Source organism: Arachis duranensis, chromosome 4, assembly GCF_000817695.3.
Source record: "Arachis duranensis cultivar V14167 chromosome 4, aradu.V14167.gnm2.J7QH, whole genome shotgun sequence".
Classification (NCBI taxonomy): Eukaryota; Viridiplantae; Streptophyta; class Magnoliopsida; order Fabales; family Fabaceae; genus Arachis; species Arachis duranensis.
In genome coordinates this window covers 2327640-2353298 of record NC_029775.3, presented here as the reverse complement: position 1 = coordinate 2353298, position 25659 = coordinate 2327640, and the positions used below count along the sequence as shown (strand labels likewise).

General features: G+C 32.2%; 2 protein-coding genes across 2 annotated transcripts; one reads left to right on the top strand and one right to left on the bottom strand.

Moving 5' to 3' along the window:
• Nucleotides 1-1671: 1671 nt before the first annotated feature.
• Nucleotides 1672-8425, bottom strand: LOC107482583 (altered inheritance of mitochondria protein 32-like). The gene is given in 6 exon segments (XM_052260168.1): nucleotides 1672-1775; nucleotides 1923-2014; nucleotides 2017-2239; nucleotides 2354-2415; nucleotides 7926-7949; nucleotides 8360-8425. Coding segments are annotated over 6 exon segments (555 nt in total). The 3' UTR covers nucleotides 1672-1687.
• A 6813-nt stretch (nucleotides 8426-15238) lies between these two features.
• On the top strand, nucleotides 15239-24917 carry LOC107482607 (probable magnesium transporter NIPA1). The gene is made up of 8 exons (XM_016103130.3): nucleotides 15239-15465; nucleotides 15551-15607; nucleotides 15699-15789; nucleotides 15865-16025; nucleotides 23138-23265; nucleotides 23347-23484; nucleotides 24542-24634; nucleotides 24756-24917. Exons 1-8 carry the CDS (start codon nucleotides 15339-15341, stop codon nucleotides 24915-24917), a joined length of 957 nt encoding a protein of 318 aa, XP_015958616.1. The 5' UTR covers nucleotides 15239-15338.
• Nucleotides 24918-25659: the final 742 nt, after the last annotated feature.

Genomic DNA, 25659 nt, shown 5'->3' with positions numbered 1-25659 from the left:
CAAAAAATTTAAACATGATTCGGTTTAGATTGTGTAAATCGATCGGATCAAATTGGGTCTAATAATTATAATGCGGACAAGTGGGTTTATTATTGTTACTATAATAAACCGATTTTGTTCTGATTTATTAAAAAATAAATTATTAACCGATTTAGTAAAAATGTCCAATAATATTATGACACATGTAAACGTCTTAAAAAAAGACATTTGTGGTGTCTTTATTAAAGTGGTTTCCTTATTTTTATAGTTAGTTATAACAAGTTCTTGACTCCGGAGGAGGCTAATAGGAGTAAAAAAATTAAATAACAACAACAAAATATACATTGACATATATTTTATGTTTGTTTTTTATTTTCACTTAGCATATTATACACAATAAAATAACAACTACTAATTACACAATAATTTTTTTGGCATTGCCATCAAGATTATTGTAAATTAAAATTTTATTATTATTCACCACAAACAAGAACACCGTTATGGGTGAATGTGAAGTAGAAAAACCAATTTCTAATGATATTACGTGACAAGAACCAATTGTCTAAAAAATAGAACTAATAAGAGAACAAATAAAGAATCAATTGCCTCAATGATTGTAATCTTAGTAATCAGGTTATGTAAAATCAACATTCAATATGTTATTTTAATTTCCACTTTTTTGTGTAAAAGAAATGGTATTTTTTATTTTTTTAGTTATTTATCCAAACTTTATAATTTTAAAATAAGTATTTTTATAATTAAAAATTCAAACATAAAATAATTTATTTATTAGTTATTATTAATAAAAGTCTTTATATTTTAATTTTTTTTTTAAATTTATTTAAATTGTTTATCCAAACTGGATCTTAATCTATTTAGAATTAAAGGTGATGGAGTATATTGCTTTAATAGCTAGAACAAGTGTGATCGTATTCAAAAATTTAATTCGTGAGTATGAACTGTATTCAATGAAAAACTTGTGTGCAAGGTAATGGAAAACCACCCAAAACAGTAGGGCACAAGTATAAGCTGAGTTTTTAGTTTTTACATGAAGACTGCAGTCGGTATGCTCTCAGATACGATATTTTAGTTGAAACCGTTATGCTTTATCACATATCCAAATATTGAGGCAATGACAGCTGCTAGTGATAATCATCTCTTAGGTAATTTGCTTAAATATATTTTCTTTTAAGTTAATAGTCAATTTCGTTCCCGAAAGTGTCTTCGATCTCCATTTTCATCTCCGAAAGTCAAAATTAATCAAAAATGTCCTCGAAAGATACTCGTGTTGATCACGTTCGTCCTTCCGTCTTCTTGGTTGATGAGATGGCAAACGGCCGTTTACGTGGCACGTTAACTGCCAAGCTGGCCAACGCCAGGATGTAGGATGTTGTTGCTGACAAGATAAGTTTTGTTTAAGCCATCAAATTAGTCCTTCAAATTTATAAACCCTAATCCCAATTCGAACGGTAAATACTTCTGATAAACCCATCTAACCCCTAATGAACAGATCAAGATGTCAATTAATGTGAAAACAGAAGTAGACTGGCTAAGCTTACATTCTACATTTCAGAATAAAAGTAATGCCAGTATATAAAATTGTTGTTGAAAGCAAAAGGGGCATGTTGTCGCTTCAAGGATAAAACTCAAACAGAAACATAACTTTTAAACCAAAACACTAACCAAGATCAAGCATTACAGGAAACAATTACCTCCATAAGGAGTCTATAATCTCTCCTTTCACAATATGCTGTTGAAGTAATGAAGGTACATCATCTGGAGTAACATATCCATACCTACATATTTTACATGAAGAAATATTGATTTACACAATAATCAACATAATAAACAATCCTATAGTGGAATTTCAAAATTTTAAATCATGATTCAAAAAGTTCTGACCAAAAAAGAAATTTTATCGACCAAGCAGATCTTCTCCTTACCAGTGCCCAGTGACTTCTCCGTACGCACACGACCTATTAAATATAATAAAATTTCCGGCATACTTATCCCCCCCAATATGTGAGCAATTGAGCATGGGCTTACAAACACTTTACCCTGAAGACCATGTAACTCTATCTCTTCCCTGAATCTACTGACCAAGACAGGTCCGCAAACCCCACATCTACGATCACGGGATCCATGCGAACACACAAAAACATATGAACCTTTCAATGCTTCTGGGGTTCCAGGAAGCCATTCTCCATCTTTCACAAGAACTTCTTCGACAAACGTTTCAACATCAAAATGTGTTAGTCTCCTGCAATCAAGCAATTTCACTAATGTTCATCGTTGGAGACCAGCTGGAGTGAACAAAAACAGATCAAAGCCTTCACTAGGGAATCATATGCTGCAAAAACAAAATCATACCAACCTATATCTGATCATGTCAGGAAAGATCAATACATCACCATTTGATGTTTCAGTCCCATCATGTCATTCATATTGTTAGTTAGCTAAATAAGGAACGAAGAAGATAGATACAAGTATTTAAATTCAAGTTTGTTATAATTATTAGGCAGAAGTTTGTTACTTAGTATGGCTTCAACTTGTATATAAGGGTGAACTTGTTACTTCTGCAGAATAAGAAAAACTACTGGTTCATTCATAATGCTTGAATAACACCTACTCTCTCTCTTCAAATCCTCTTCTTATTCTTCAAATTGTCTCTTATTACTTCTTTGCAATAACATTTAACATAGTGCGGTGAGCCATTGCCATTGCAATGCTGCATCACCTTCATCCTATCCCTTCTGTTTTTCTTTTCTTCTTTTTCATCATTCTCATTTTTTTTCTCCTTAACTCACACGATAGAGCTGATGAGAATGTCATCATCAGAGACAGTTCCATGCATTTGATGATGCGTTCCGATCACGAGTTTTAGAGAAGAAGTTCTTCTACCTTATTTGATTTCCAACAACCCAGTATGCATTTTTTTCCCTCTTTTCTCAATGGATTCAGATCCACCGCCTCCGAATTCCTCCCTTGGCAATATTGATCTACAAACTCTTGCCAATTTCATTACTCAAATCAATGCAATTCAAGATGTTAGCTCCAAACATCCAGTGCATCCAATCATGGATCCATCTACTCCTTTCTTCATTCACCCCGGTGAACAACCTGGTAAATCCCTAATTCCAATTGTGTTAGACAACAAAAACTATGGTTCTTGGTCTCGGTCAATGCGCATGGTTCTTAAATCCAAAAATAAACTTGCTTTTGTGGATGGTTCTCTGCCACCACCATCCAAGGATGATGCTACCTTTGAAGCTTGGGATCGCTGTAATACTCTAGTTGCTTCTTGGATCACACACTCACTGAGTCCGGACATCGCTAGCAGCGTCATTTGGAACAGCAATGCTCATGATATTTGGGAAGAATTGAAACGGAGATTTTATCAAGGTGATGTTTTTCGAATTGCAGAATTAGATGAAGAATTATTTTCTACTAAACAGGGCGACTTGAGCATTACCTCATATTTCACAAAATTGAAAACAATTTGGGAGGAATTAGAACTTTTTCGGCCGATACCTCTATGTCCTTGTTCATCTACTTGTGTTTGTGGATTTCAAGTGATAAGAAACTATCGGCAAGACACATTTGTTGTGCACTTTCTTCGGGGCCTCAATGAGCAATACTCTACCGCTCGGTCAAGTCTCATGATGATGACTCCTTTGCCTTCCATTGATACAGCCTTTGCTTTGCTTCTACAGCAAGAACGGCAGGTGCTTGGGACTGATTCACTTGGTTCTCCAGTCCTCATCAATGCAGTGGATCGGAATGCCACTTACAATCTATCATAGAATGGTAGAGGAAAAGGAAGAGATATACGGGGAGGCAGAGGAGGCAAACATTTTGGTGGAAGAGGACCTCCGAGGTTGTGTTCCTTCTGTGGAAAAACCGGTCATCTTGTTGATGCTTGTTACAAGAAGCATGGTTTGCCTCCCCACCTCAAGCAAAAAATGCTGCAATCTGCTAATAGTGTCACAGTGAAATTCGATGAAACTGATGGTCACAATAGCATTGATTTGTATAAGGAGAATGCTTGTTCAGGTACTTCATTTACCGCTGAGCAAAAGGACGCCCTGTTAGCTCTTCTCCAACACCATTCAACACCTAATCCTCAAAATGTGAATCAATTTACTATTGCCACAAATCCACAGTCTTCAAGTGAAGGTAACTCTGTGGTTATGTCTTCTCTTTCACCTCATAGTCATGAATCCTGGGTCATTGACACAGGTGCCACGGTCCATGTTACTTTTAGTCTTGCTGCATTTGCTTCATACACTAAAATAAATCCAATTAGGGTCAGATTGCCAAATCAAAGCATCTTAGTTGCTACTATAGCTGGTCAAGTTAAATTTTCACATTCATTATATTCCACTAATGTGCTTTACCTCCCAGATTTTGCATTAAATCTTATCTCCGTTTCAGCATTGATTTCTTCACTTGACTGTCAATTCATTTTTAACAAGTTTGGTTGTGAAATACAGGATTACCATACAATGAGGATGATTGGAGCAGCTGAAATCAATGATGGGTTATATGCACTCACAAAAAATTCTCGTTCACTTAAGGAACACACAGCATTGAGCATTGGCACCATTTTACCGTCACTCACTGACCCTACTGCACTTTGGCATCTTAGATTAGGACATTTACCATTTAATAAATTGCAAATTTTGCAGCAATTGTATCCATCCATTCATGGTTTTAAATTCAATAAAACTGTAAGCATGCATCCTTGTGATTCTTGTCACTATGCTAAACATAAAAGATTGCCTTTTCCAATGCGCGTTTCAAAATCAACTTCTTGTTTTGAGCTTATACATGCTGACATTTGGGGTCCAATCAATATCCCTTCAACACATGGTAATAAATATTTTCTTACTCTTGTTGATGACCATAGCAGGTTCACTTGGACCTTCCCTATGTCACTAAAATCTGATACTACTCCCTTAATTCAAAAATTCATTATTTATGCAGAAACACAGTTTAATGCACATATAAAATGCATTCGTTCAGATAATGGCAAAGAATTTTCTCAAGAACAGTTTTTTAACTCTAAAGGCATTTTGCATCAACGGTCTTGCGTAGAGACTCCCCAACAAAATGGAATTGTAGAAAGGAAACATCAACACCTTCTACAGGTCACAAGAGCCATCTTGTTTCATTCTTCCGTTCCATCTTGTTATTGGGATCTTGCTTTATCATATGCAACTCACATAATTAATTGTCTTCCTAGCAAGTTATTAGCTCAGAAAACTCCTTTTGAGATTTTAAACACCACATTACCTAATTTCACAAATTTCAAGGTCTTCGGTTGCTTAGTTTTCATCTCTACTCTTGCTTGTCAAAGGAAAAAGCTTGATCCGAGGGCAAAGAAATGTGTTTTCCTTGGATTCAAGCACGGCATAAAAGGTTTTTTGGTTTTGGGATTTAAAAACTAATGAACTCATAGTTTCTAGAGATGTGACATTTTATGAGCATGTTTTACCCTTCAAAAATTCTGCATCCACTACTAATGACAATAGTATGAACTTTCATTCCACTGCACAAGCACATGATTCCATTGCATTTGATACACTTTTTGACTACTTACACACGCACAATCCACCACAAGGTCATACATTCATTTCCGACACAGCTCATGCATCCATCACACCTCAAAATAATATTCCTTTCACTCATATTAATGCATCAGCATCTCCCTCTCTTCCTAGACCTGCATCACAACATGCACAACATAACTCACAACTTCCACCCTCACTTCCCAATATTAGAAGATCTACTAGAGAAAAGAAACAACCTGCATATCTTAATGATTTTCATTGTTTTCAAACCTCAATTGATTCCGCTGTGACAAAATCCTCAAGGTATCCAATTTCTAACTATGTTTCTTCTCATAATTTATCTAAGACACATCACACACTATCTGTGGCTATTGCATCGTCTGTTGAACCCAAACATTATGAGGAGGCTATTGTTGAATCTTGTTGGAAAGACGCTATCTCCGCTGAATTAAAAGCTTTGGCTACAAATAAGACCTGGACCCTCACTCCTTTACCCATAGGAAAGAAAGCCATTGGTTGTAAATGGGTGTTTAAACTCAAACTGAAGCCCGATGGCTCCGTTGAGAGACATAAAGCAAGACTGGTTGTAAAAGGGTACACTCAGAGACAAGGCTTTGACTTCTTTGATACATATATCCCTGTAGCCAAAATGACAACATTACGACTTCTTTTGGCTTTAGCTGCTGCGAAAGATTGGCATCTTCACCAGCTTGATGTTAACACTGCCTTTCTTCATGGTGATCTTGACGAGGAGGTCTACATGCAACTTCCTCCTGGCCTTGTTGTCTCTCAAACCGGGTTGGTGTGCAAGCTTCAAAAATCTCTTTATGGATTAAAGCAAGCTAGTAGACAATGGAATGCTAAGCTGACCTCTATGCTCACATCTCTTGGTTATTCTCAATCCAAACATGACTACTCTCTCTTCACAAAACGGACCGGTGAGACATTCACTGCTGCCCTAGCCTATGTTGATGATCTCATACTCACTGGGAATAATATACAAGAGATTGAATCTACCAAGAGACACCTTCACGAGGCTTTCAAAATCAAGGATATTGGGGATGTTAAATTCTTCTTAGGACTAGAAGTCGCCAGGGGAAGCAAGGGAATTGCTGTTAATCAACGAAAATATGTGCTTGATCTTCTAGCTGACTATGGTATGACTGATTGTAAACCTGTATCTACTCCTATGGACTACTCTAACAAGTTAAGTAAAAATTCAACTCCTCCCTATTCTGATGTGGCTTCATATCGACGATTAATTGGCAAGCTTGTTTATCTTACCACAACAAGACCTGACATTTCTTTTGTCGTTGGCAAACTCAGTCACTGCCTTGATTGTCCAACCACTGCTCATTATCAAGCTGTCATTCGTGTCTTAAAGTATCTCAAACAAGCCCCTGCAGCTGGTTTATTTTTCTCAACTTCCTCAGATTTGTTGCTTTCGGGTTACTCTGACGCCGATTGGGCATCATGCATTGATACAAGAAGGTCTGTTTCTGGTTTCTGTTTCTACTTGGGGACCTCCCTCATTTCATGGAAGAGCAAGAAACAATTGACAGTGTCCAGATCCTCTTCAGAGGCAGAGTATCGTGCTCTTGCCTTAGCAACTTGTGAAGCTCAATGGCTCTCTTATCTTATGTCTGATCTTGGCTTCCCTTGTTCTAGTCCTATTCCTATCTATTGTGACAGCCAATCCGCTCGTCACATTGCTGCCAATCCCGTTTTTCATGAGCGTACTAAACACATCGAAGTCGATTGCCACGTCGTACGAGAAAAATCTTCATCAGGTCTTATCAAACTTTTGCCAATTTCCACCAAAGAACAAAATGCTGACATCTTCACCAAACCACTTGCACCTGCTCCTTTTAAGACTTTCTACATCAAGTTGGGATTGTTGGACATCTATTCTCCCAACTTTAGGGGGAATGTATGAGTTTTGTGGCGGTTGTTAATTCAGATTGTAAGTTGTCAGTTTTGTCTCAAAACTAGCAACTTAAGGGGGAATGTCATTCATATTGTTAGTTAGCTAAATAAGGAACGAAGAAGATAGATACAAGTATTTAAATTCAAGTTTGTTATAATTATTAGGCAGAAGTTGTTATAATTATTAGGCAGAAGTTGTTATAATTATTAGGCAGAAGTTGTTATAATTATTAGGCAGAAGTTGTTATAATTATTAGGCAGAAGTTTGTTACTTAGTATGGCTTCAACTTGTATATAAGGGTGAACTTGTTACTTCTGCAGAATAAGAAAAACTACTGGTTCATTCATAATGCTTGAATAACACTTACTCTCTCTCTCTTCAAATCCTCTTCTTATTCTTCAAATTCTCTCTTATTACTTCTTTGCAATAACATTTAACACATCATGACCCTCACATATCGTTAAGCGAGTCTAGCAAACATACAAAGTCCAAGACAATCAGCTACATCCAATGTTAAACCAAAAAAGAATGCCAAAAGAGCAACCATTTTAATATTACATTCAATTAGCACTTAAAACAGCATCAATAAAATCACTAATTTCCTCAGCACAACAAAATCAAGGAACAAAACTCAATCACACATCACTAAATACCATAGTTACTAACAAAAATGACACTCCACCGGAAGCAATCTAGATTGAGCACTCACTAAACACTTCATCTAGCAAGCATTTGAAATTGAATGATAACTTGGCACTAGAGTAGCTCCTTCTACCAGATTCACCACCCACTGCTTCAAGGAAAATCAAATTACTTAATTTCCCCAAACAACAACAAAATCAAGGAACAAAGTTTAACCAACGACTAAAGAAACAATTACCTCAAGCATACAAACCAACCCTGAAAGTGACAAACCGCCACCACAACCACCATCTCCTCTCTCCATCCACGCAGCCAGCCAGGGATTACGCCTCCTAGTTACCTCTACTGCCACCGAAAGTGATCACCTCGAAGTATTTATCGTTCGAATTGGGATTAGGGTTTATAAACTCGAAGGACTAATTTGATGGCTTAAACAAAACTTATCTTGTCAGTAACAACATCCTACACCCTGGCGTTGGCCAGCTTGGCAGTTAACGTGCCACGTAAGCGGCCGTTTGCCATCTCATCAACCAAGAAGACGGAAGGACGAACGTGATCAACACGGGTATCTTTCGAGGACGTTTTTGATTAATTTTGACTTTCGGGGACGAAAATGGAGATCGAGGACACTTTCGGAGACGAAATTGACTATTAACTCATTTTCTTTTAATTTGTTGGTTTTGTTGGTGAAATGACTTCTTTTTCCATTCTAGTTTCATTCTCAATAGCTTTTTGATCCCACGTAGATGTCTTTTTGCATATGTTTTATTGTGTTTTCTGTTTTCTAGATTATATAGGCCATATTGTAGGTGAATAGGACCTTAGTCTATGGTTACAAAATTAGGACAAGAGAATAAATGCATGGCATTATATCTAGAGGATCTAGAGTGCACATCATAGATAAGTTGATTGTTGTTTGTAAATATAATCGTGTGTGTTACAACTATTTTAATCGTCTATCATTAAGATTAATTGTGTTTGATTAAGTATTGTGCAAAAGTATGGTTTAGTGTGCCTCTGTTTATGATTTAAGATTATCAAGGTTTGATTCATTGTGTAAAGGAGGGGCTTAATGCATCTTTGTTTATAATTAAGATCCATTGTCTTTCATCCAAGTTGTGTTTCTGAATAATCCTTACATAGATATCATCTTAATGTTATTGTTACTTATGGTACTGGGGGTATAAACGTAATGCTCTGAAATCAGGAGGCAAGGGCTATAGTAGGCAAACCTGCAAACGAAGTTGACACTTTTGAGTAACTAATTATGTTTTAATGGTTTTTTTTTTCTGAAATAAATAAAAAAAACTTTATTTTCAAAAACAAATTATTTGAGATTTAACTTCAGAGATACGTTTTTTTTTATAATTTAGGGCAAGTTCGTTGCACTACCGATGAACTTTATTATTTTAATAGAGTTTGCCGCACTTTCGGCGAACCTTACGTTGAGTTCGCCATACTATATAAACTGTGGGGCCATTTAGTTTGTCGCTTTCAACTTTTTTCTTTTTCAAATTTCCTTTTTTCCTTCTTCGTTTGTCATTTTCAGAATCTTCTCTATGAGATTTTCTGTCTTCAAATGTCCGTAAAGTCCTTTATCTACTAGATCATCAGTTTCAGGTCAGTATATAACATGTTAGTTAGATTTTTTATGTTATTGTTTTCAAGTAGAGTTACTGTTTATTATTTATAACATGTTAGTTAGAGTAACTTATTTGTTAATTGTTAATTAGTTTAGTCGGAATAATTAATTTCAGTTGTGAGTTAGATGTTAATTAGTTGAATATGCAGTTAGATTAGATTAGAATGATACTAGTTAGTAAAATTAAGTTATCAATTAATTATTGATTAATATGTTTATAGAATTAGTTGAATATGTAATTAGATTATATTAGAATGATACATAGTCAATAAAATTAAGTTATCAATTAATTATTCATTAGTATATTTATAGAGTTAGTTGATGTGATCATATAGTTGGTTTACATACTAATTAGTAAGTTTATAAATTGATTAAGATGTAAGGTAGATAATTAGTTAGTTTAAATATGTCTTTTAAAAATTTAGTTAATGTGAAAGAAACTGAATTTAGTTTATTTTATTTTATTTTACTAGAGTGTAGTTAATGGAGCAGCAGTTATTGGGGTACAAGCATACGCTTTATAGATTGAATCAGACTGAGCACATTACAAGCAGATTTGATTGAGTGGTACACTTTTTTATCACTCTTATTTATTATATTGTAATAAAATATGAATTTGTAATTTTATGTGTTATCCTCTTTTTTTTAAACTTGTTTATTTTGTTTGGTAGGCGCCTCGGATCTTGCGCACCAGACGAAATTCGATGAGACGTCAGCCTAAACAGATTAGGTCATATCTCATACAAGTTGGGTTTGAGCATGTGGCGTACATAATGGAATTCAAGCATGATTGGCCATTGGCATCAGCGTTGATAGAGAGATGGAGACCTGAGTCCCATACGTTTCATTTGCCATGCGGGGAGATGACTATCTGAGTTGACGATATAATCTACCCTCTTCTCCCCGTTATGCTCAATATCATCCATGTTATTACGAATTCTAGAGCTAACGGGGCGACCTCTCTTCACTCTCATCATCCTAGGGTTGGACCGAATATGGAACCCGTCATAGGATGGTCAGTCATCCCCGTGACCTATGGGTCGAAACTCTTATCTGTAAACATTAAAGATCGACTCCATGCAATACATACGATGTACATACCGCTTCCAATCAAGTTGTGCATGAGAGCAAGCTACAAGAACGTGACGGCAAGGAACATGAAGAGCCTGAAAATACCCACAATCACACTTACTCTCATCAAGTAACACGTGATAACTCTGTTGTATAGACCTAGGCACTGCCGCTAACTCTTCAAATGTGAATGTAGTCCTCGACCAATCAAAATGATAAACATTCATAGTATTGACATGCTTCGAGTTGAATTTTATGGCTTTCATCAACGTCTGTAAGAATACAGCACTGACTTGAAGCTGAGCAAGGGCCTTTGAACCCTTCTTAGCAAAAGGTTCTACTTCTACTCTAATTTTTTGTCTGTTTGAGTCCTTCAGTTCTGTGTATCTTCTATTGCTTCCTTTGATGCCTTTTTTGTTTTAAAAAAATTAAATAAAAATAAATTTTATGCTCTGTAATTTCTTGATTTGTGACTCTCTTGTTGAATTTTTTTAAATTTAGATGTTATTAGGGTTTGATTCAGATTTTTAGTTCTTATAAAATTACTGATGATCTGTTATGATTTGATTGTAGTTATTTTTCTTTTAAATTCTAGATTTTTTTTTGATATGCTATTTTTTGTATTTTAGAGTTAAGATATTAATATATTTTTTATTTTTTAATTTTCAAATTTTAAAGCATATTTTTATTTTTTGTTTTTTGATCGGATATATCTGATATAGATCGAATTGGATCTGAATATAAAATGTGCGGATATTGGATTCGATCCGATCCAATAAATTTAATCCGGATCGTATCGAGATTTTGGCCACATCCGATCCACATACACCCCTACTTTATCTTAAATAATAACTCTCGAACCAACCCTTTATTTACATTGAATTCTGAGTTCTCTGTTCATAATGACTTTATGCATGCTTTAATTTGTTTCATTTTTTTTTCATCTTTGCTCTGATGAATTGTTAATTAATTATCTTTTGCTCTGATATATATAATATGTATACTTTTGAACTTGGATTATTGGTTGGATTATTCAGTTCATTTTGATGATTATCACTTATATTTTCTCAAGTATTATGTAAATTATATATTGCTCTAATACTTGTACTATAATGTTGGAATACTTATGGTGAGATTCTCTAAGATTTAAAATAATAGTTGAAAAGTCTTCACTCTAAATGCTTATTATCTTATGATGATAATAATCAATAACTTTTAGAAATTATATTAGTTTCATCATTACCTAAGGAAAGAATTTTGACTTCATATAGTTTAACACTTTAAATCGTGTTTTGATAATTAACAAAAATAAATATAATTTAAAACTTTCAATAATTTATATTTAATTATTTTCTCAAGCTTTTAAGTAATAGAAAATTGAGTTATTTATTTCAAACTAGTCAAATATAAGACTTGAAAAGTCACCTTTATTGTATATCATATACCAAACTAGCAAACACATATTAAAGTAGTTTTGACTAAATATTAACATATATCTTAATAGGATTTAGATTTTAAAGTTTAAAGAAGTCTTAGTTGTTTATAATCTTGTTGATTTATTGTCACAAAAAATAAAAGGGGATAAAAAACCTAATTAACAAGAAATAATCGATTAAACTCGTATAAATACAATTATATATTTTATGAGTTAATAGCCAAATTAATTATTAAAAAATAAGACATTGTTCAAATTTAATTCTGAAATATTTTTTCAATTAAATTGGTCCTTAAAAAATTATAAATTAATCATATTTGTCTTTTAGTCACTTCATTAATAATTTTTTTTAAAGATTGATGCGGCAAAATATTAATTGATAATATATATAATACCTAATATATCTAATTAGATATTGATCAAATATATTTATGAAAATTTATTAATTTAGTCATTTTTCTAATCACAAAAATTCTATTCCCAATCTAACCTAATGACTAAGGGTGTATTTGGATTTGCGTTGGAGAAGAGAGAAGCCCCTTTGAATTCCTTGAACGCTTCATCATCTTTATGTTTGGCAACATTTTGGTTGCGTTTGTTTCTGAGAACATGATAGGACAAGACACTAAGAACAACAGACAAGACACTGATAGAGAGACACAAAATTTTGTGTTCTTTATTCTATTTGGTGATAAACTAGAACAAATTATGAAAATCTAATTTATTCTCATTTTTTAATTAAAAAAAATTGAGATGAAAAATATAATAATAAAAAATATAATTATGAAAAATTAACAAAAATAATAAAAAAATAATAAAAAATAAGTTGTGTCCCTTGTTAGTGTCTCTGTGTCCTTCCTGCAAGGATGGACACAAAATACACTAATTCAGTGTTTCTGTCTATGTCTCCTTTGCCAAACATGATTTTGTGTCCATGTCTCAGTGTCAAAACAAACGCACCCTTTTATCCTATAAACACAGAAGTGATTTTTGTCTTCAACCCACGATTACCAAAAAGATAAAAATTATAATTTTTCGTTGATCTTCTCACGTTGTATTGAACTTTATGTTTTATATACCAATTATGTCCTTCATTATTTATAATATTTTTTTCTAATACTCTCTTATGCATATTATTATTTTTATAAAATTTCTGATTTTTTATATGAGTTTTTTTACTGTTATTATTTTTTTTGTATGGAATGTTTATTTATTTATTTTGTATTATGATTCTATTAATCTTATTAGAGTACTAACAAATATTGGGAGTACAAAAAATATTAAAATTTATTTAAATATTTAAAATAAAATTATAAAATAATATAAAATAATTATTTAAATTCATGTTTTTTTTGTAATTTTTTATTTAAAAGTGATTTTAAATAATGTAATCCAAACAATATTTAGTTTACTATAATCCATTTTAAATAAAAATTACGAAACATAAACCATGTTAATATCAACTCATTTTGATCCAAATCAATTTTACCAAATCAATTTTACAAAATCAATTTTATACAAATTTTCTTTTACAAATCCAAACACACACTAAATTAATAGATTTTCTTAAATATATTTAGTTAGGATCCCGCTAGGGAGACAATGGACTAAGGATCCGAGTACAAGGGATAATAACATCTCCTATACTATTTAGAATAACCATCCGAGTACAAGGGATAATAAACAACCTTTCGGATCTAGTGCTTTAATACCATATCATGATACCACTCATCCCAAAAGCTTCAGCTAATGGGAAAATGTAACACTAATTATTATATCTCTAATACTCTATAAACCTCCATTGTACATCGGGGTGCACAGACCCGGCCCGGCCCCGAACACTTTAGGGACTAATTTGGTGTGATTTCATCGGGTCTAGGGTCGGGTACGGGTCTCAAAAATAGACCCGGTCATTATTTTGGGTCGGGTCCGGGCCATATCTCGGGTCACCCGAAGTCGGCCCGGTGGCCCGGTCATCATACACAATTAATATTTTGTGTTATTAGTGATAGATTATGACTATTCTTATGTGGAATTTAAGTATTGTAAACCTTAATATTTTGTATTATTAGTCATTATAAGACTATAAATTAATGTTTTATGTTTAGAATGCATAAGACTTTAGACTAATACATAAGATTGTGTTATTTGTATTGATTTAAATATTTGGTATTATTAGACAATATTAGTATTGATTGTGGTTATGCTTTAATTTTGAAGAAGGGTTGGTTCTTGTTATATTTTTCTAAGTGAATTTTACCATGTTAACTAATGGTTGGAGTCTTGGAAATTTAAATTTTTTTACATGCTAGCTTACAAGAAGGTATCAACGTAATGTAATGTTAACGGCCCGGTTTTCACCCGATTTTCACCCGATATAATTGTGGCCCGAAAGTGTATTGGTTTCATCGGGTCTAGGGCCGGGTTCGGATCTAATAAATAGACCCAGTGTATATTTCGGGCCGGGTCTGGGTCACATCAAACCCGGCTTCACCCGGCCCATGTGCACCCCCAATTGTACACATTGTATACAAATTTCATTGGCTCCTCATACTTTTCCATTTAGTTAACGTCTAATTGAACATGGACCAATAATAATATTTAAAGGACCAATGGTTGACAAAATTATGAGTAGAATAACTAAATGACAGATATAATTAATTCGTAATATTTAAAAGACCATTTTAATTGAAAAAAAATTTTAAAGACGAATTTAAAAAATATTTTTATTTTTCAGAACTAATTTGACTATTAACTTCATATTTTATTGCTCGGATGAAAAATTATTTAAGTGGTGGCGTGGCTTGTAATTGTGATTTGTGTTTATACGCATAGGTAACGAATTTAGCGTTACCTGTCTCTGTCTTTCTGTCATTTTCTCTTTCTCTAACATACATACATCACAATTTGAGTCTCCCAAATTCAAAAGAAGTTCAAAGCTTCTTGCATTGACCCATGAAAATGCGACTTTAGGTCCAGAAAATTCTTAAAAAATTTGCAGGGTGATCAAGGGGGGTTAGGGCCCTGCAAATTTGAATCGTAACCCCTTGAATCATACGATACGACATCATGGGGATGACAAAGGACAACGTAATTGGGTTTGTTTTGGCTGTGTCTTCCAGCATTTTTATTGGTTCAAGCTTTATAATTAAAAAGATGGGTTTATTAAGAGCCGCCGGTAATGGCAAAAGAGCAGGTTCAATTCATTCGCCTTCCTTCCTTCATTCATTATTTTCAAACATTGGAATCATTTTTATAATTTCTTTAATTTGATTAATTAGCCACGGGAGGCCATTCATACCTGACTGAACCGTTTTGGTGGGCCGGAATGATTTCAAGTGAGTCACCTTCTTTAATTATGTAATTAATTAATTAATTAATTAAATTGATAAGGTTTATTTAATTAACAATTTTTGTATTTGGTTGTAGTGATCGTTGGGGAAATAGCTAATTTTGCGGCATATGCATTTGCTCCTGCAATTCTTGTAACTCCTTTGGGAGCTTTAAGCATAATTTTCAGGTGAGAGCTGAGCATATAATAATGTTATAATTAATTAATGTGATGATTATTAATTATGATTTAATGATGATGCAGTTCAGTGCTAGCTCAATTTATCTTACATGAGAAATTGCATATGTTTGGAAAGCTTGGATGTGCCTTGTGTGTGGTGGGGTCCATAACTATTGTTTTGCATGCACCGCACGAGCGCGACATCCACTCCGTCAAGGAAATATGGGGGCTTGCTACAGAACCAGGTAATCATCTTTATGGATTCATAAACACTCCTTAAATTACACCATAAATAACTTTTTCAGATGAACCTATCAAGTATACCACCACTTCCTCAACTTCTCATGTCATATTTATTGTCTAATAATTATTCGATACTCGTATTTATTGTGTTCAATTAGACAGTGTTTATTCTACTATATGCGTAATACGTCCATTAAAATATGGACATTGTTTGGTCGTTGAGATATTAAATTTTGATAGACACAAAGATACATCAAAAACACATAAAATACATATTTTTAGTAAGACGCAAATGATACGACACTTGGATACAAATGATGAGATATATATTTTTTTATTTTTATTTCTTATTATTTTTTAAAATTTCAGTCTCGCCCTTAAATATCTATTTTATCACATCCATCTCTGGGAGCCCCTCCCCCACCGCCTCCCTCACTTTAAATATCTGTTTTAGTTTTTTTTTTTCTAAAAAACAATTGTTTAATTGATTGTTGTATTTAGTTTGTCTTTTCTTTTAAAAAAAATAAAAATAATTTTTGAATTAGAATTGTTAATGATAGTAATTTTGGGCCGAAGTTGAAGAATTAGTAGTGATGGTGATGGTAAAAGCAATGATAGTAACTATAGATGTATTGTTTGAAGGTAAAAATTGATATTTTTTTTGTTGACTAGAAAACAAAGAAAACAAAAAAAAAAAGAGAAAAGCCTCCTAAAAATCAGTAGCTAAATTCCTTGTAAGTAAGACGTAAAGCTCATCCAAGGTTCCAATAATTCAGTTTGAGGGATATTATTCACTGCTGCAAACTTTACCATAGCATCTACAACATAGTTGGATGATCTTTGAATTACCTTGACATCAGCTCTCCAATAATTCTAAGTCAAAATCTCATGAATTTTAGAAACTAAATCATGATCAGCACTTTGGATGTTAGTAAAACAGTCTTGGATTAGGAGAAAAATTTTCAAACAGTCTATCTCACAAGAAATCTGTCTGTACCCTGCCTCCCAAGCCAAAAATAATCCTCTCCAAATAGCAAAAAGCTCACAACGAAGTACCGTTCCTAGCGGCAGAACCCGAATACAACCACATTGCCAGACACCATCCGAGTTTCTAATAATACAGTCAAAGTCAGCACAATCGCTATAGATACTAGCATCACTATTAATCTTAAACATCCCCCCAGGAGGAGGAGACCAAGATGAGCTCGGACAAGATAAATGAACACCGTTAAGTTTAGTGAACAAAGATTTTAATTTCTTATCAGATGGTAAGATTAACGATAGCACTTTATTAAAAGACCAAGAACTCATAGGATTGAAAACATCATTATTTCTGTCTCTTCAAATTCATCAAAGAAGAAAAGAGTAGCATTGACATTCTTACAATCAAATATCCAATGTTTTAAGGATGGACAGTGAACATCATTAAACTATAAAGTTTACCAAACTGCACTAGCTTTTGGACAATCACGTAAATAACGAAGGACGGTTTCTGGAGCTAGGGAGCAACGTGGGCATAAATCAGAAGAAGAAAAATGGTGATGTCTAAAAATAGCAGTTGAAGAGCATTATGGAGGCAAAGCCAAACAAAAAATTTAAATTTCTCAAGTATCTGGGATCTCCAAAACCAGAGCCACTCTTCATTTTCCTCCCATCCATATTTATGCATGCAAAGGCATAAGTAACCACTACTAAAAGAGTAAAATTTTTAATTTGATTCATCCCATCTCCAACCTGCTATGTCCCCAGATTCCACATCAGGATTGTAAGAATTAATATTTAGAGACAAAACATCAAATATAGTAGTGTAAATTCCATTGAAATTCCAACAACTATCTCTCCAAAGATCACCAATAGCAAGATTAGTATCTGCGATGTGGATATATGACAACTCATTTGCAACAGCACATTCTCTTCTCCAATAATCAAACCAAAAGGAACCATTTAGAGAACTAATACACCAAGAAAAACCCTCTTTCAGAACTTGATAAGCCTTCAGAATATTTGTCCAAACATAGGAAGCATTCTCGTAGGAGGACAAGCATCTGTGCTTATATTTATTAGTAAGCATTTGAACCCAAAGTTTTTCTGGACACTAAAAAAACTGTCAGACAAGTTTGCCTAACAAGGCTATATTAGTGCAGGCAGGGTCTCTAATCCTAAGCTTACCAAACTTCTTCGGAGTGACCACCGTCCTCCAATTGACAAGACTTATATACCTTCCTTCAATCTGGCCCTTCCAAAAAAAATTAGTGCATTAACAAAGATATCTTATTAGTAATATTGATAGGAAAGAACGAAACCTGTAGTTGGTAAACTGGTAAAGAGGCTACTACTGAATTAATCAAATAGAGCTGCCCGGCCCTATTCAAGAGACGCTCTTTCCAACTAGCAAACCAACTCCTTATTTTATCCACGTTACTATTAAAGGAAGCTTTGAACACCCTGGAGTGATTAATATTGACGCCGAGATACTTACCAAGATTCTGGGTGAATCTAATGACAGAAACTCTGGTGAACATCTATTTCCTTTGATTAGAAACATTCTTGGAACAAAGAGCTCTGGATTTATCTAAATTAATTTTCATTCCGGAAGCTTTGCAAAATAAGTTGAGGAAATTCATAATAACTTGGACTTGAAATTTTCTGGCTTTGCAAAAAAGCAACAGATCATCAATAAACATAAGATAGGAGACCCTAGGTCCTCCTTTAGAAACAGGCACTGGATCTCATATACCCATATCAACCTAATTAGTAATATAGCAAACTAAACATTTCATACAAATAACAAACAAATAAGGGAACATACGATCTCCTTTCTGAAGACCCTTTTTAAGGACAAACTTATCTAACCTGCTGCCATTTCAATCAACTTATCTAACCTGCTGCCATTTCAAAGAATTGAAAGAGAGGAAGCTTGGACATAGGACATGATAAGTTTGATAGTAGCACTGGGGAAATCAAAACCCCTAAGGGAATGTTATAAGAACCTCCAATCCACTCTATCATAAGCCTTCTCTAAATCGATTTTAAAGGCCAACGTTTCTTTGTGCGATTTTGTTTTCTTCATGAAATGGAGAATCTCCTGAGCAATGATAATATTCTCTGGAGCGCTCCTGCCTTAGATGAAACCACCTTGAAGAGGTCCAATGATATTTGTCAAAAAAGGTCGGAGCCGATTCACCAAAACTTTGGTGATAATCTTATACACCACATTACACAGACTAATCGACTTGAAATCTTTCATGTAATTAGGCACCTCCACTTTGGGAATAAGCACTATGAGAGTTTTCATAAATGAAGGGTCAATATAACCACCTGAAAAAATATTTTGAACAAGCCTCCAAATATCCAAACCAAGAATCTCCCAATACTCTTTAAAGAAAAAAACTTAAAAGCCATCCGGACCTAGAGCCTTAAAGGAATTCATACCAAAAACAGTTTCTTTTACCTCAATTAGTGTTACTGGTGCAGTGAGATTCTGACAAGTTCCATAACTTAAAAGAGGGTAAGAAAATATTCCCAAGACAATTCAAATCAACTTCTTCTGTTGAACAAAAAAGATGCTTGTAGAAAGATATGGCTTCTATTTTAAAGAGCATCTTGATCCGTAGACTAAGTACCATCGTTTAAAAACAACCTATTAATCTTATTATGTTTCCAACGATTTAGAGATTGGAAATGAAAAAATTTTGTATTCCTATCTCCAAAACACACCCACTTTTCTCGAGACTTTTAAAACAAAAAAATTTCTTCCTGTAAAAGAATATAATTATACTCATCTGTAAGCTCCTTTTTCTTTGTTTTTAAGAAAAAGAGAATCAACTAACTGAAGCCTCTTCTGGATGAATTCAATTTACTTCTCTAACTTTTTTTTCACAAAAATATTACCAAAAATCTTGGAATTAAAATCCAAAGAACCTTCTTGCACCTTGTGAACCTTGTTGGAAGATGACCCATATGACACTTCACCCTTTTTCAAACCTACTTTAGCTTTTTCTTTTTTAATCACCTTAGTTCACCCTCCTTTTTATCACTTGCTGCCAAATTAACGTGATTTGCATGAGAAACGGTCCCGAAGAATCTAAACCTTCCCTATTCTTTTGCTTCTCACCAATATTATTTCCAAATTCAAAAATTATCATTTTTGATCAACTGTTATATTTCTCATCTCCAGCAATTTGTCGATTTCTAATGACATCTTCTCATGGTTCTCATTCAAAGCAATTCCTTTCATACCCTCGTCAATGTAAGAAGAAGCAGTAGCGGATCCAGAAATTTTATAAAGAAGGGACCGAATTAATGAATATAATATATAAAATATATTCATTAATAAATAATTTACTTAATATATTTTGATTTTAATATCATAAAAAATAAAATTTAATCTAATTTATTTTTATGTATATTTTTTTTATTATATTCAATTAAGAATTATTATAAAAACTAAAGTATTTTTATATAATAATAGATAAAAAAATTACAAAAAAGATCAAAAAATTGAAATTTATTAATAAAAATAATAAATTTAAAATGCATGAAATAAGATTTGAACCCATGTGTTGAAGTATAAGATGCTTTCCTCTAACCATTGAACTAGAAGATATATTATTTAAAAGTTTACCCATTATATTATATATATTTTAAGTTTTAAAACTTTAGGGGGGGACCATGGCCATTCAGGTCCCCCTGAATCCGCCTCTGGGAAGAAGCATTATTGCACTCTCTTGCTGCGTGACCATATCAAGAACACGTCCCACAAATAAGATAGAGACTCTCGTATTCTACTTCATATTCATAGTCATTAACAATGATTTTGTTTATCACCGTTATACCGAGGTCGATCTGGACGCATGCACCTGCAAACTTGCCCCTCTCTATTGATTTTGTAGCTAAATCAACTTTAATTGGCTTCCCATTGCCACTGCTTTGCGCATCTTTGTCTCCTCCTGGTAGTACCATATAGGAAGTTCAGAGATGCGGATCCAAATCATGGTGGATCCAAAAGAGGTCTCATATGGTCTGAAATTATAGGACCAAGGTTTTACAGCCATATAAAATCTCGTAATTAGCCATGGACATCTAACAGCACTCTTTTTTTATCTTCGAAGAGATCAAACTTAATCATGAAATATTCAAACCCAACATCTAACAATTCAAAACCCTTTTTGAGGCGCCATATGACCTTAAGTTTGTGGAAAAACGTTGTGTAACTGAAATATTTTCCTAACACCTTAATAACCACTACATCCATACATGTGTCTTTATATATTTGTGTGTGTGTATTTATGTGCAAAATATATTAACCAAATGCTGTCCTATATCTTAGTATATTTGTGTTCGTGTTAGTATCATATTTTGTGTCTATAGTTCTGTCAATCAGAAATTTTAATACATAGATAAAATTATTTTATACTTTTTATGTTACTGTTAAAGTTTAAACTAAAATAAATTAATCAATCCAATATACATTACAGCTAAGCTTGAACTAAAATAAACTTTTGAAGTACAACAAAATGTATTAAAAATATATAAATATATCTCAAACTTTATTTATTACTAAAGAATTTGAGAGTTAAGAATGTTCTAAAACAAGTGAATGGAAGAATAGTGGGTCCGAATAATATACTTTTTTTTTTTTAAGTTTCAAAAGGTTGAAGAAGAAAAGGCCTTAGATGGCTAACTAAGCTTTTAAACATATTTTAAGGTTTAAATACCGTAATTTCTATTTATAAAAATTAAAAAGGTAAATTTTATCTATTTCTCTAAATTAAAGAATAAATTATACTTTTAGGGACATGTCTTATTTTTATTGAATGAAATAAATTAGTTTATCATAACTAACTTTAATTTTAATAAAATTTGAGTTTTGTTAATCTAATCAATTAACAATAATGTAGCCTTTTTTGCAAATTATAAAAATCACTAGACAAGTCTAATTTTATAATTTTTCATCCACACATTTATTAATCAATTTCAACCACAAATTATAAAGAAAAACTATCAAAAGACAAAAGGTTAAATAAAAAGAAAATTCAAGAGACACCAAAAATTTAAAATTCTCAAAACTCTCTTGCTTTCTTAATTTTTTTAAAAAAATAATTTTTATTGCTCTTATTGACTAATTAAATAATTATATCTGTTTATTATTCATCATTTTTGCATACCAATTGAACAACAACGGCTCTAGTTTGAAAAGAATTTTGAATTAAAATCCTTTTAGTTTGCTTTGAAGGCCAAGTATTTGAAAAGTTTCATTGTTTTGAAATATTTCAACGGATATATTTCATTGTTAAGAGGAATGATGAAGATTTTTTAAGATTTTTTTATTTTGTGGTTGAAATTGATTAATAGATGTGTGATTTAAAAAAAATAAAAAATTACAAAATATAATTTCTCTAGTAATTTTTATAATTTGCAAAAAAAATGATATCAGTTAATTGATTAGGTTAACAAAATTTAAATTAAAATTAGAGTTAAAAACTTAAAATTAATCATGATAAATCAATATATTTTATCTAATAATAATAAAATATATCAAAGAGATCATTTATTTTATTTTAGAAAAAAATAGGTAGAATTTACTGCATAAAAAATTAGAGATACACAACATTGTTAAAACTACAAAAAAAAAAATAAAAAAAAATAAAATTGAGTCATACTATAAAGATATGAAAAATAATGATATATAATATTAGGCAAGACTCCTATTTTAAAGAATGTGAAAATTTAGGTATCGTCAATTTTACGTGAAGTTGATAGTTGAAAATCGTTAAATAATTTAACTGATTTGACTAAATATTTATCTAACGGTTCTCAGTTTTCTTCTAATTTAAGTAAATCTATTCTGGAAGTTATATATTTGTAAAGAAGAATCATAAAAAAATATCAAATAAAAGTAAGAATTTATACATGATTTTCATTAGTTTGGAAAAAGCATAGGATAGCACGGAGTGTTTCTGATTCCACTCGTCCCAATTATCAATAAATTAAGAATTTCTCAATCAATAAAAAAATTCCCGGCTTTAATGAGATTATTTCAGTGGATTAATTTTGATCAAGTAGTTAAAAATATGCACCATTTTTTTTTGTTTTAATTGGTTTTAATGAACAGGTTTTATTTTCTATGCCATTATTTGTGTGGCATTGATTTGCATTCTGATTTTCCGTTATGCGCCAACACACGGACAGAAGTATATAGTGGTATATATTGGAATATGCTCACTCACGGGCTCACTCACGGTATTAATTAATATTAATGATTATATATATGTGTTCAATCCTCAAAATAATTGATGCTAATCTTAGTTTATGCATATATAGGTTATGTGTGTGAAAGCAGTGGGAATGGCCTTGAAGCTTACATTTGAAGGGAATAATCAATTTAAATACTATCAAACTTGGTTATTCACATTGGCCGTCGTTGGCTGTTGTCTCATGCAGATTAACTACTTAAACAAGGTTATAAGATCGCCTATATTCTTATAATATCTCATGAATTTTTTTAACACTAGTGGAGCTTTAAAGAAAAAAAATTGGCAAACTAAGAACTTGAAAATTTAATCACCTGTTTTTTCATAGAATTATCATAGACTTAAAAGTATAATCCATTAGAAATATAAGATTTAAAATCTAACATTCTATGATGATATATTGTTGAGAAAATACTTAGTTTAGTTCTTGAAATTTCAATTGTTTCAATTTATTCTCTAAACTTTTTAAATTTTAATCATGTTAGTTCCTGTGGTGGTTTCCGTCACAGAGTCAATTGAAAAGTTTAGGGACTAAATTGAGGCAATTGAAATTTCAAGGACTAAATTGAGACTCGAATGTAACTTCAGAGACCAAATTGAGTATTTTCTCTATATTGTTATATTAGAAGCCTACTATACGCACATCTGATCTGTGTGCAACAAAAATCATAGCGCCAAGATAGTAAAGTTTCGATTGGCAAATGGGTTTGTCCTCCCATTCCGTTCAGTCCTGAACAAATTCTACTACTAAATGGATTTGAATCTTTGACACTTATTAGCTAACCCAACTTAATTAAGTGGGGTGGTGGCTTTAGTTATGAGAAGTGAATTGAATTTTTTTAGAATTTTTTTTTGGTCAGAAAATTCTTTTAGAGTTAGACTAGGTTAATTTTGAAATTGATCTGTTCTTGGCTTATAGTATTAAAAAAAAACAATGAAAATAAAATTTAAAAGACACAATTAACCTCAATGCATTTTTCTTCTCATATATTATTTTTACCTTTTTTCATCTCACAAAATTTTAAAAACAGATAACAATGAAAATAAAATTTAAATATAATAGATCCTACTAATTGGTTTAACTTTTCTGTATGATCTATTTATTGTTGAAATTTTTCTGAGTTTTGATTTACTTAGTTATGTATTAAAGTAATTCCACGATTAAATTTACAGAATTTAAAATGCACAAAAATGAATGTAACATATTCTATTTGTTTGGTCTGGAAAATTAAGTAACAAGTTCAAATTGGAATAAATGTTTGCAGGCTTTGGACATCTTTAACACAAATGTGGTCTCTCCAGTTTACTACGTCATGTTTACTACACTTACCATCGTTGCCAGTATAATCATGTTTAAGGTGAATTATTTATTTACTTTCCATGCCTTTTTCATCAATTGCATTATTTAGCTTTATTATTAATAATGAATGAAATATGTAAATAAATTATAGTAACAATATTTTCGTTCTTTTACTGTAGGATTGGGACCACTCAAGTGCACAACAGATTGCAACTGAATTGTGTGGTTTTGTCACAATTTTATCTGGGACATTCCTTCTTCACAAAACTAAGGATATGGGAAACCCACCACCAGAAGTTTCTAATATTTCAAAGTCAAGTGAAGACCCTCCAGAAATTTGATTCATTTTTGTGTTTACATTACAACAGCAATTTGCTATTATTCGATGTATATGTAACTAACATAATTCAATTAATTAATTGTTAAATTAATCGTTATTCAAACCGACTCACACACGTTTTTACTATAGAATATTTAATAATTACCAGTTATTCCAACTATAGAATATCTAATTACCAGTTATTCTTTATTTCTCAAAATGTGGTGAAAAATATTATCCTGTGATACACGGATATTGACACGGACAAAATAGGATACAATATGGAACACGCCGATATGCAAATTTTAAAATTTTATAAGATATAGGAACACATATCACGCATACATATATAATATAAAGTATTTTTTAGATAAATTGTAATGATATTTTGATATTTTATTAATATTAAAATAAAAATTAAAATTTTTTATTTTTAATGTCTTATTTTAATTATATCAAGTATTTAAAATATTTTTTTAATAAATAATAATATATACTATATCTAAATTCATTTCAAGAATATATGTTAAGAATAAAATTAGACACACTGACACGTGATGGTATTTAAGTGTGTTCAAACGTGTTTAGAAAAGAATTTTTTATTTTTTATTAAGACACGGTTGGACACAGAGCAGACACGCGTATCGGACAAGTGTCGATGAATGTTGTGTCTAAAATATGTCCAACATACAAATACAACAACTCAACAAAGTATCTGTGATTTATAGATATTGCCACTTATAATAAAGGATAGTTAAACTATT

Excerpts from the sequence above, each read along its gene's own strand:
- LOC107482607 (XM_016103130.3), top strand. The coding sequence starts at position 15,339 with ATGGGGATGACAAAGGACAACGTAATTGGGTTTGTTTTGGCTGTGTCT. Across the intron at positions 15,608-15,698 it reads GTGGGCCGGAATGATTTCAA|TGATCGTTGGGGAAATAGCT; the intron begins GTGAGTCACCTT and ends ATTTGGTTGTAG. Across the intron at positions 15,790-15,864 it reads GCTTTAAGCATAATTTTCAG|TTCAGTGCTAGCTCAATTTA; the intron begins GTGAGAGCTGAG and ends ATGATGATGCAG.